This window comes from Oncorhynchus gorbuscha, linkage group LG04 (assembly GCF_021184085.1).
Source record: "Oncorhynchus gorbuscha isolate QuinsamMale2020 ecotype Even-year linkage group LG04, OgorEven_v1.0, whole genome shotgun sequence".
Classification (NCBI taxonomy): Eukaryota; Metazoa; Chordata; class Actinopteri; order Salmoniformes; family Salmonidae; genus Oncorhynchus; species Oncorhynchus gorbuscha.
In genome coordinates this window covers 27,352,473-27,364,494 of record NC_060176.1, presented here as the reverse complement: position 1 = coordinate 27,364,494, position 12,022 = coordinate 27,352,473, and the positions used below count along the sequence as shown (strand labels likewise).

General features: G+C 40.8%; 1 protein-coding gene across 29 annotated transcripts in view; it reads right to left on the bottom strand.

The window, feature by feature from the left end:
• LOC124033927 (CUGBP Elav-like family member 1) overlaps positions 1–12,022 on the bottom strand; it is a 56,014-nt gene that overhangs the window by 16,969 nt on the left and 27,023 nt on the right. For 24 of the 29 annotated variants that reach the window (XM_046346396.1, XM_046346393.1, XM_046346406.1 and 21 more), the window contains one exon: positions 4,091–4,278. In XM_046346396.1, coding sequence (XP_046202352.1) covers positions 4,091–4,278 — 188 coding nt within the window. Of the gene's footprint in view, positions 1–4,090; positions 4,279–9,827; positions 10,276–12,022 lie in introns of those variants that run through there. The other 5 variants (XM_046346404.1, XM_046346405.1, XM_046346409.1 and 2 more) reach the window with 3 other exon arrangements.

The following is a 12,022-nucleotide window of genomic DNA, read 5'->3' as shown; positions in this document are numbered from 1 at the left end:
CCCCTTAACAGGCAGTTAACCCACTGTTCCTAGGCAGTCATTGAAAATAAGAATTTGTTCTTAACTGACTTGCCTAGTTAAATAAAGGTAAAATTTAAAAAATGAATGTAGGGTGTTCCAGCGGGAGTGGGCATAAAAATATTTCTTCATTGAGGTATCAGGGAAAGCTGTGTGCAAACAGAGCATCGCTGTCTTGAAAGACTACAAGTTGTCCTGACACTTCCAGACGAAGCACGCAGAGAAATATAGGAATGTCTTCTGAGCAGAGGGCAAGGGCATCGAAAGAGTAGCTTTCTCAGTCGCAAAAGCAGCAAGGACTTCTCACAAAACTGAATTCAGCAAATGACGGAATTGCGAGAGCTAGCTATGCAACTTTAATTATTATTACTTGTTATTTTTATCTTACTTCAAGGTATTTTCTTAACTGCATTGTTGGTTAAGGGCTTGTAAGTAATTATTTCACTTTAGGGTCTACTCCAGTTGTGCATGTGACAAAAACAATTTGAACTGTCCCCTGTCCCACAAAATTGCCAAACACGGCAAGCCATTCGCTGAGGGCGAATTCATTAAAGAATATTTAATAGACTCTGCAGCAAAACCCGACAAGAAAGAGCTGTTTGAAAATGTTTCCCTGTCAAGACTAACAGTGACAGTGTGTTGAGGACATCGCAGAGAATATGGAACAAGGTAAAGGATTTCACCTATTTCTCCTTGGCCCTGGATAAGAGCACTGATGCAAGTGACACGGCGCAGTTGTTGATATTCTTACGAGGCATAACCCCAGACTTTGAAAATACAGAGGAGCTTGCTTCAGTGCAGTCAATGAAGAGCACAGCCACAGGGAAATATTTATTGGAGGTTAATAAGTGTGTGAGTTTTAAAAAGTTAGTGTGACCACTGACGGGTGCCCAAACTTGACAGGAAAAATGTTGGCCTTTAGAAAAGGATACAAGATCAAGTAGCTGAGATGAACCCAGATCAGAAGATTATTGTCCTGCATTGCATTATTCATCAGGTGCTCTGTAAATGTGTTCTGAAAATGAGCAATGTTTTAGATAGCCACTAAAGTGGTAAACTTCATAAGAGCAAAATCTTTAAACCACAGGCAGTTTGTCTCACTGTTGGAAGAGAGAGTTGGGTCATGCAGATACCACAAACGTGAGATGGATGAGTTTGGGGATGGTGCTTAAAAGAGTGTGGGACCAAAAGTTGGAGCTGGCTGAGTTTTTGCAAATGAAAGGAAAATGTGGATTTCCCTCAACTGCAATATAAAGAATGGTTGGCTGATTTTGCCTTCACCGTGGACATCATGGCTGAATGAACTGAATTCCAAACTACAAGGGAAGGGCCTTTTTGCACATCAGATGTACAGCCTTGTCTAAGCCTTCAAGGGAAAATGACTCCTCCTGACCCGTCAAGAAGAAGCCAACAATCTCACCCACCTTCCGACACTACTAGTCTGTTCCCTATCAGATGACCTGTGGGTAAACATCGCCGCTGCGTGCTTGAACGGTGAGTTCTCATTGTTTTGAGGATTTCAAAGTGCTGGAAAATGACACGGTTGGTTTCCTCTCGTTTCACCTTCAAAGTGGATAACACCCACTGACCTGCAACTTGAGCTTATCGATTTTCAGTCTGATGCAGTGATTGGACTACTATTCAAAACAATGTCACTGACTCAGGTTCTATGCATCTCTCGATGAACAAAACTTCCCAAAGATTAGGAGTCATGCTCAGAAGATGTTTGTACTGTTTGGGTCAACCTATGTATGTGAACAGACATTTTCAGTGAGGAAATATAAGATAGCTCATCTCTTACTGACTCTCACCTCTCAGAAATCCTGCGCATAGCGGCGTCAGAAACTATATCTGACTTCACTGCTCTAGTCAATGCCCATCAGAGACTTCACTCCTCACACTGAGTAGTTTAAATGTAATGTTGAGCTCTCTTTCTTTTTCTTGTGCATACCCGTTAACAAGAGATCTGTGGTGCTGAATGCACAGTGTACTTTTCCCTTTGTGTAGTTCATTGCATGTTTAATAATGAAAATACCTACCAAAAGGAGAACATGGATGTGGTTCATTTCTGTGCATGTTAAAAAAAGATAAATAAGTAGCATATCTGATCGTGATTTACAGTAGATATATCTGTCAACAGCCATACACATGATGCATAATCCTGTAATATGATTCTGGCCCACGACGGCAAAAATATAGTCTAATGTGGCCCTCCATGGAAAACAATTTACCAGGCCTGTTCTAGGCATTCTCTCAACCAGCATCATAAGGTAGTCACCTGGAATGTATTTCAAATAACAGGTCTGCCTTGTTAAAAGTACATTTGTGGAATTTCTTTCCTTCTTAATGTGTTTTGAGACAATTGGTTGTGTTGTGACAAGATGGGGGTGATATACAGAAGATACCGCTATTTGGTAAAAGACCAAGTCCATATTATGGCAAGAACAGCTCAGAAACGACAGAAACGACAGTCCATCATAACTTTAAGACATGAAGGTTAGTCAATCTGTAAAATTTCAAGAACTTTGAACGTTCCTTCAAGTGCAGTCACAAAAACCATCAAGCGCTATAATGAAACTGGCCCTCATGAGGACCGCCATAGGAAAGGAAGACCCAGAGTCACCTCTGCTGCAGGGGAAAAGTTCATTAGAGTTACTGGCCTCAGAAATTGCAGCCCAAATAAATACTTCAGAGTTCAAGTAAGTGATATCTCAACATCAACTGTTCAGAGGAGACTGCGTGAATCAGGCCTTCGTGGTCAAATTGCTGATAAGAAACCACTACTAAAGGACACCAATAATAAGAAGAGACTTGCTTGGGCCAAGAAACACGAGCAATGGACATTAGACCGGTGGAAATCTCTACTTTGGTCTGAAGAGTCCAAATTTTAGATTTTTGGTATCAACCGCCATGTCTTTGTGAGATGCAGAGTAGGTAAACGGATGATCTCAGCATGTGTGGTTCCCACCGTGAAGCATGGAGGTGGTGGTGTGATGGTCCTTTGCTGGTGACACCGTCTGTGATTTATTCAGAATTCAAGGCACACTTAACCAGCATGGCTACTACAGCATTCTGCAGTGATACGCCATCCCATCTGGTTTGCGCCTAGTGGGACTATCATTTGTTTTTCAACAGGACATTGATCCAACAGACCTCCAGGCTTTGTAAGAGCTATTTGACCAAGAAGGAGAGTGATGGAGTGCTGCATCAGATGACCTGGCCTTTACAATCACCCGACCTCAATCCAATTGAGAAGATTTGGGATGAGTTGGACCGCAGAGTGAAAGAAAAGCAGCCAACAAGTGCTCAAAATATGTGGGAATTTCTTCAAGACTGTTGGAAAAGCATTCCAAGTTAAGCTGGTTGAGAGAATGCCAAGAGTGTGCAAAACTGTCATCAAGGAAAAAGGGTGGCTACTTTCAAGAATCTTGAATATAAAATATATTTTTATTTGTTTAACACTTGTTTGGTTACTACATGATTCCATATATGCTATTTCATAGTTTTGATGTCTTCACTATTATTCTACAATGTGGAAAAAAGTCCAAATAAAGAAAAATCCTTGAATAGGTAGGTGTGTCCAAAACTTTGACTGGTACTGTATATATATTTTGTAGGCTAATTTAGGATGTAGGGTAAAACTTTTTTGGTCTGTTGCAACTAAGGATATTGCAGTTGCACAAGTAGGGCGCAGTATAAACATTGCATTGGAGCAAAACCAATCTGCGTTTTAACCAATTAACATAAATCTGTTAAACTGAGAAAAAAAAACACATTTTGACTGACAACCGTCCTCCAGCTCAGACAATGTTGCAAAAATAATAATAACATTAAATCTCAATTTTAACTGCCTGTCTGAGTCCTGCTTGTTTGATATGCTGTCGTAGCCGAGGGAGTAGTAAAGTAGAGAACATCGTAAATAGGCAGAAGCTTAGATTGTTTAGCTATCGGAAAAAGGATTCCAGAGAATTCAGCAACACAGCCAATACATATAAAAAAGGCAGGGAATTCTGGATAGGGTGAGGAAGTGTAATGGACACCTCTTGTGAAGAACTCAAGACAGCACTGTCACCTTTGCTCTGTGGGGGATTTTGGCTCCTGTCACGCAACACATTGATTTCGTAGACGGCGCCGTAAGGCTCAAAAAGCTCCCGCAGCTGTTCCTCTGCCCAGGACCGTGGGATCTGGCCAACGAACATCTTGATAGCATCGATGTCGGGCTGGTCTGGGTGGTCCAGGGTCCCATTCATCTTCTTTGCCCTGAGAGAGAAAGAACGGTTGTTATAATATGGCTACATGACGTGAACTAGGGCAAAAGAAGCTACATTTAAAAGCAGTCTTCCCCAGTGGCACATTAAATATGTCCCTGCTGGAAATAACAATTGCATAATACACTAAGCAACTGGAAGCTTCACAAAATGGTGTCTTCTGAACAAGGGCTGTTTTGCAGAAAGGTACAATCAAGTGTAGACTATTTCAGTAGCACTGCATAACTTGTAGTCAAGTAAAGTTGTTAAGTGTCAGTTGAAAGAGGTGACGTGACTGAGGAAACATTCTAAAATGCATACAAAAACATACGGCACCAAATGCATACTGCCAGCAGAGAAATGACCTATGCAACTAAGACCAATAGCTCTAAAGAGAATGATCTTGAATGTGACATTCGTTTTGAGAGATCTGATCTTTCGTAACCAAACAATGATTTATTTCATGTAATATTGAAGGCTGCACAGAACAAAAGAACATCAAGTCCATCCTTGTCAAATCCATAATGTGAATGAATTAACAATGATAATAAATATAATTTGAATTTGTGCAAGCACAAAACAACTAGGTTTTCAGTTGACAAACACCTACCTCCATATCATCAGAGAAATCCAATCAAGACTGTCTAACCTAATAAAGTAGTCAAATTCTGACTAGGCTAATTCTATTTTTATGCAGTCAGACACCATATTCATTGTTTAAGCCAATATCGCATTTCAAACACAAATGAAAGACGGATTTATTGATTGCACAAAAGATTTCAAATAGGACAGGAATATTTCAAGTAGCGGTCGACCGATTATGATTTTTCAACGCCGATACCGATTATTGGAGGACCAAAAAAAGCCAATACCGATTAAATCGGTCGATGTTTTGGGTGAATAATGACAATTACAACAATACTGAATGAACACTTATTTTAACTTAATATAATACATCAAGAAAAATTTAGCCTCAAATAAATAATGAAACATGTGCAATTTGGTTTAAATAATTCAAAAACAAAGTGTTGGAGAAGAAAGTAAAAGTGCCATGTAAACAGCTAACGTTACTATTTTCAGATCTCTCCAGAGATGTTGGATTGGGTTCAAGTCCGGGCTCGAGCTGGGCCACTCAAGGACATTCAGAGACTTGTCCCGAAGCCACTCCTGCGTTGTCTTGGCTGCGTGCTTAGGGTCGTCGTTGTCCTGTTGGAAGGTGAATCATCACCCCAGTCTGAAGTCCTGAGCTCTCTGTAGCAGGTTTTCATCAAGGATATCGGTGTACTTTGCTCCATTTCCCTCAATTTTGACCAGTCTCCAAGACCCTGCTGCTGAAAAACATCCCCACAGCATGATGATGCCACCACCATGCTTGACCTTCAAATTCTGTAGAAATGTTTTGGTACCCTTCCCCAGAACGCAGGAGTGGCTTCGGGACAAGTCTCTGAATGTCTTTGAGTGGCCCAGCTCGAGCCTGGACTTGAACCCAATCCAACATCTCTGGAGAGATCTCAAAATAGCTGTGCAATGACGCACCCCATCCAACCAGAGTGGCGCAGCGGTTTAATGCACTGCATCTCAGTGCTAGAGGCGTCACTACAGACCCTGGTTCGATCCCAGGCTGTATCACAACTGGCTGTGATCGGTAGTCCCATAGGGCGGCGCTCAATTGGCCCAGCGTCGTTCGGGTTATGCCGTTATTATAAAATAAGAACTTGTTCTTAACTGACTTGCCTAGTAAAAAATAAAAATCTGTGCTTCAACACAATTGTGTCCTGGAGCTCTACGGACAATTCCTTCGACCTCAAGCTTGGTTTTTGCTCTGACAGTCACTGTCAACTGTGAGACCTTAAATAGACAGATGTGCGCCTTTCCAAATCATGCCCAATCAATTTAATTTACTACAGGGCAACTCCAATCAAGTTGTAGAAACAGCTCAAGGATGATCAATGGAAAGAGGATGAACCTGAGCTCAATTTGGAGTCTCATAGCAAAAGGTCTGAATACTCAGATATGTATCACATTTTTTATAAATTAGCAAAACAATGTCTAAAAACCTGTTTTTGCTTTGTCGTTATGGGGTATTGTGTGTAGAGTGATGAGGACTATTTGTTTAATCCATTATAGAATAATGCTGTAACGTGACAAAATGTTCAAAAAGTGAAGGGGTCTGAACACTTTCCGAATGCACTGTACATTGAGAAAGACCGAGAGAGTACGGAACACGTTCCGAGAAAAACGTAAAGCGATAGATCTAAGGACACCATCTTATGAGCACATGAAGGGTACTTCGGGATTTTGGCAATGATGCCCTTTATCTTCATCCCCAAATTCAGATTAACTCATGGATACCATTTTATGTCTATGTATCCAGTATGAAGGAAGTTAAGAGGTAGTTTCCATACTTTCCAAACATTGGGCTAATGCTAGTTAGCAACTTCCTTCAAACTGCACGCAGATGTAAGGATTATACCCACGTGTTCATCGGACTCGAATTGCCAAAATCCTTTATCACTTTAAGGATACCAGGAAATATGATCTCAACGGACACAAAACTGCCTATTGAAATGTCATGACAAGAATTGACTTTTTAGTAATTGAAGGACATTCTGGTCCAAGGTAAATCTATGCCCTTCAATTAAGCACGGTTTGTGAAAATCGTTCAACCTGGTTCTATTTCTGTGGTATTGATAACCCAAACTACCTTTAGATCACTGAATAATATGTAAAAAATATTCTAGATCCAAATGGCCTCATATAGGCAAACTAACCATAAGCTTTAAAAGGGTTGGACGGTATACTGTGGCATTTTGAAATGCACACGGTATGATTTTCAATTCCACTGAAAATATTTTTGTAATCAATGTTTTAATTTTTTTAAATGCAGTCAACGTGTGCACTAGGTTAATAGATAAAACAGATTGCGTTCTTCATTTCACCTGATTATTTTTCATTATGAAGTTTACCAAACAGCTGATTGAGCCGGTCAGGTGTTTGGTTACAAAAAAGTCCAATGAGCAAATGGGAGCTTTGTGAGGGGAGTCACTCCTGTGCAGTACAACTTAAGTGAGGTGATGAAGTTACACTTAGTTCTATGACATTCACAACTGTTTGCCAGCTATATGTTATAGCTATTAAGTTAACTTTCTAAAATGTGCCAAATTAATTCTCTCCAGCTGTTTATTTGCTTAGCTAACTTGCTAGCCAATTGGCTATTGCAAGATCAAGCATCTGAGTCTTGGTAACAGCAGAGGCAATCCCCTGCTTGATTAAGATATACAGTTGAAGTTTACATACACCTTAGCCAAATACATTTAAACTCAGTTTCACAATTCTTGACATTTAATCCTAGTAAAGAATCCTTGTCTTAGGTCAGTTAGGATCACCACTTTATTTTAAGAATGTGAAATGTCAGAATAATAGGAGAAAGAATGATTTATTTCAGCTTTTCTTTCTTTCATCACATTCCCAGTGGGTCAGAAGTTTACATACACAATTAATATTTGGTAGCATTGCCTTTAAATTGTTTAACTTGGGTCAAACATTTTGGGTAGCCTTCCACAAGCTTCCCACAATAAATTGGGTGAATTTTGGCCCATTCCTCCTGACAGAGCTGGTGTAACTGCGTCAGGATTGTAGGCCTCCTTGCTCGCACACGCTTTTTCAGTTCTGCCCACAAATTTTCTATAAGATTGAGGTCAGGGCTTTGTGATGGCCGCTCCAATACCTTGACTTTGTTGTCCTTAAGCCATTTTGGCACAACTATGAAAGTTCGCTTGGGGTCATTGTCCATTTGGAAGACCCATTTGCGACTAAGCTTATACTTCCTGACTGATGTCTTGAGATGTTGCTCCAATATATCCACAATGTTATTTCCTCGTGATGCCATCTATTTTGTGAGGTGCACCAGTCCCTCCTGCAGCAAAGCACCCCCACAACATGATGCTGCCATCCCCGTGCTTCACGCTTGGTCAAGGTGAAAAATCTGTCGATGTGCCCTTGAGCAAGGCACTTAACCGTCATTTGCTCTTGGGGTGCCGTACTATTATGGCTGACCGTGTAAAACAACACATTTCACTGCACCTATATATATGTGACCCCCCCCCCAAAAAAATACACTTTTTTTGCTTGTCCTTGCAATTAGTTTATGTTCGCATGTGTTCGTTAGCACTTACCTAGCATATTTGGAATGCTTTAGTACTTGTTAACAATTTGTTAGCAAATAGCCTGCGGCTATGGAACCCTGACCTGTTCACCGGACGTGCTACCTGTCCCAGACCTACGGTTTTCAACTCTCTAGAGACAACAGGAGCGGTAGAGATACTCTCAATGATCCACTATGAAAAGCCAACTGACATTTACTCCTGAGGGGCTGACCTGTTGCACCCTCGACAACTACTGTGATTATTATTATTTGACCATGCTGGTCATTTATGAACATTTAAACATCTTGGCCATGTTCTGTTATAATCTCCAACCAGCACAGCCAGAAGAGGACTGGCCACCCCTCATAGCCTGGTTCCTCTCTAGGTTTCTTCCTTGGTTTTGGCCTTTCTAGGGAGTTTTTCCTAGCCACCGTGCTTCTACACCTGCATTGCTTGCTTTTTGGGATTTTAGGCTGGGTTTCTGTACAGCACTTTGAGATATCAGCTGATGTAAGAAGGGCTATATAAATACATTTGAAAACACATTTTTGGGGGCTTTTTTTAAAACCTTTGAACAAAAATAATTGCGCCCCATGTGTGCACCACTGGTAAAACCATGTATGGTACTGGTAAGGTAGTAAGGTATGAAAATATGCTCTATAAGCTCTAACCTGCTTTAGTTTGGAATGTATGACAATAACTGGTAGTAGCCTATTTATTCACTTCACATTAATCCACTAAAGCCTTAATGTGTATGTTACATCTAAGCAAGGCTAAAATTAAAAGATAATTAGAAGAAAAAAAAAACGAGATCAAAGAATAAGCAACAAACTTTCCTAACAATTTCCCTGTCGCGAAATTGGCAATGACATGGGTTAGACCACAAAATATGTAGTCTACAGTATGCATAAACTTCAATACATACTTGTTTTAAAGCCTCTGACATGTATAATAACTACTGATTGTAAGTCGATCTAGAAAAAAGCAGCAGCTAAAATAATAAAATCCAACTACACTGCATACGGAATACAGACTCTGAACCATTATGGGGGACACTTGGGGAGCATGCACCTGTTGAAAACTCGCTCTTGTACCATTTTCCCATTCGACATCTACATATCAAATTTAAAGTACCAAGTTTTGGAATGGAATATTATGACAAGCACAAAAAATATCAAGTCACAAGCTGGGACCAAACTACAGATCAAGAAATTGAGTATCAGTATAGACTGATGCTGAAAACACATGACTAAATACGAGGTGGATCCAATATATCAAACAAGTAACATTATAACCTACAACTATAACAACATGACACCAAAACAAATGTAAAAAAACTAAACCTCCAATTAATTTCTGAAAAGCACTTTAGCAATAGGCTATTAACCCATTGCTAGAAAGAAGAAAAACTACTTACACAGGACTAGAATTCAAAGAGCAATGGTCCACCATCATCTCAGGCAAAAAATCCAGTTTAAAAGAGGCCATGTTTTTGTGTTTCTCCCCTTTTCCAAAGTAAAAAAAAAAGGAAAGATAACTCACTTTTTCACACCAGAAAATAAGTCAAGATACACTGCAAACTACTAGAGCCTACTCAGAAACTTTTCTTCAAGAGTGTGAACTTGTGGAAAGAAGCATAGGAGAGGCTGTTGTGGAAAAACTATGGCGAAACTACATGGAGACTGATGCAAAACTACGAGAAGTAACAAAAAATGGTAAAGAACCAACAAATTAAATGAATTGGACAACGGTGAAACTTTGAACCAGAGTAGAACACACAACAAATCCTCACTGTCCAACAAACTGGGTCTAGATTAACAGAAGAGTAGGCAGGCCACTGAAAGCTGTGGCACTGGGTCCCACAAAAAAAGTGCTGATGGGCTGGGGCTTTTTGTGAGCATTTCTCTTAGCCAAGCAGAACTGGGTGCAGCGTCAGATAAATAGAGTGTCAGATTGATGCTGATAAGGACGAGTGACTGTCCGGAATGAATGGGGAACGGGGGCGAGCTGGTAATCCCTGCACTAATATGAGGCTGGGAGACAATCAGGTTCCGGCACTGGGACTCGGTCACCCTGTTGTTCTGTGGCAGTGGGTGGGTGGGAGGGGGGGGCTGGGTCATATGACATTGGTCGCATTAACTCCCCACCCTAACCCCCCTGACCTTAGGAAACCCACAGGCATGGCAGAGAACATATAAACAAGGATGGCAACCTGTGTTAACAAACTGGGCAGTGGATGGCTCTATAACCTTTCCTTTTCTTTTGTTTGCGCCATCACAACAACCAGAGGGGTTTCAAAACCACTATTACAATTTAATAAGCCCACTTAAATTATAGAAAACATTGCTTTCAAGCTTTCTTGACCATTTCTATCAAATGTTTCCCTTGGGCCAACGGAGACATTCCGTGTGACTAACACATTTCCGATAATTACTATAGCTCCCGCCTTGGGCCAATCAGTGTCATTTTGTAAATGCCAGATCTCTATGGCAAGACGCATCATTCACCCAAGTTTAGTCAAAATCCGACTAGTGTGGTCTGAGTTATAGCATGTGGGAATGTTCCTGGTTTGGTTGGAAGCATGCACGCACACAAGCGTTTGATGAAAGCAATGTCTATGTGGGAACATTATGGGGAACATGAGATACATCTAAACTGAACAAAAATAAAAACGCAAAATGCACCAATTTCAAAGATTTTACTGAGGTACAGTTCATATAAGGAAATCACTCAATTGAAATAAATTCAATAGGCCCTAATACATTGATTTCACGACTGGTAAAATGAAAAAATGGCGCTGGAGGAGATGCCCGACGTTTTACGGTCTCCTAACCAATTGTGCTATTATGCGGGTTTTTTTAACGATATTTGTAAATGAATTTGTACATAATGTTTCTGCAACCATCTCTTACGGCAGAAAAGAGCTTCTGGATATCAGGACAGCGATCACTCACCTCGGATTAGACAAAGATTTTTAACAACAACGACAAGCAGGACTCACACGATATTCTCCAAACACCCCGCAGGGCAGACATCCCAATTATTCGCATAAGGAAGTGACGCAGAGGAAGTAGAGCCGGATGGCTCGTCCGGATCTGCAGAAGGAGAGTAGGAAAGCTGCCATTACCGTCAATATTACTCGCCAACGTGCAATCATTGGACAATAAACTAGAGGAGGTGCGATCGCGAATATCCTACCAACGGGACATCAAAAACTGTAATATTGTATGTTTCACGGAATCGTGGCTGAATGACGACATGGATATTCAGCTAGCGGGATACACGCTGCACCGGCAAGATAGAACAGCACACTCCGGTAAAACGAGGATGGGCAGTCTGTGCATATTTATAAACAACAGCTGGTGCACGAAATCTAAGGAAGTCTCTAGATTTTGCTTGCCTTGAGTATTGTGATGAATTACAAGCCACACTACTTGCCTAGAGAGTTCTCAGCTATACTTTTTGTGGCTGTTTATTTACCACCACAATCAGATGCGGGAACTAAGAACGCACTCAATCAGCTGTATAAGGAAATAAGCCAACAGAAAACCACTCACCCAGAGGCGGCGCTCCTAGTGGCTGGAGACTTTAATGCAGGGAAACTTCAATCAG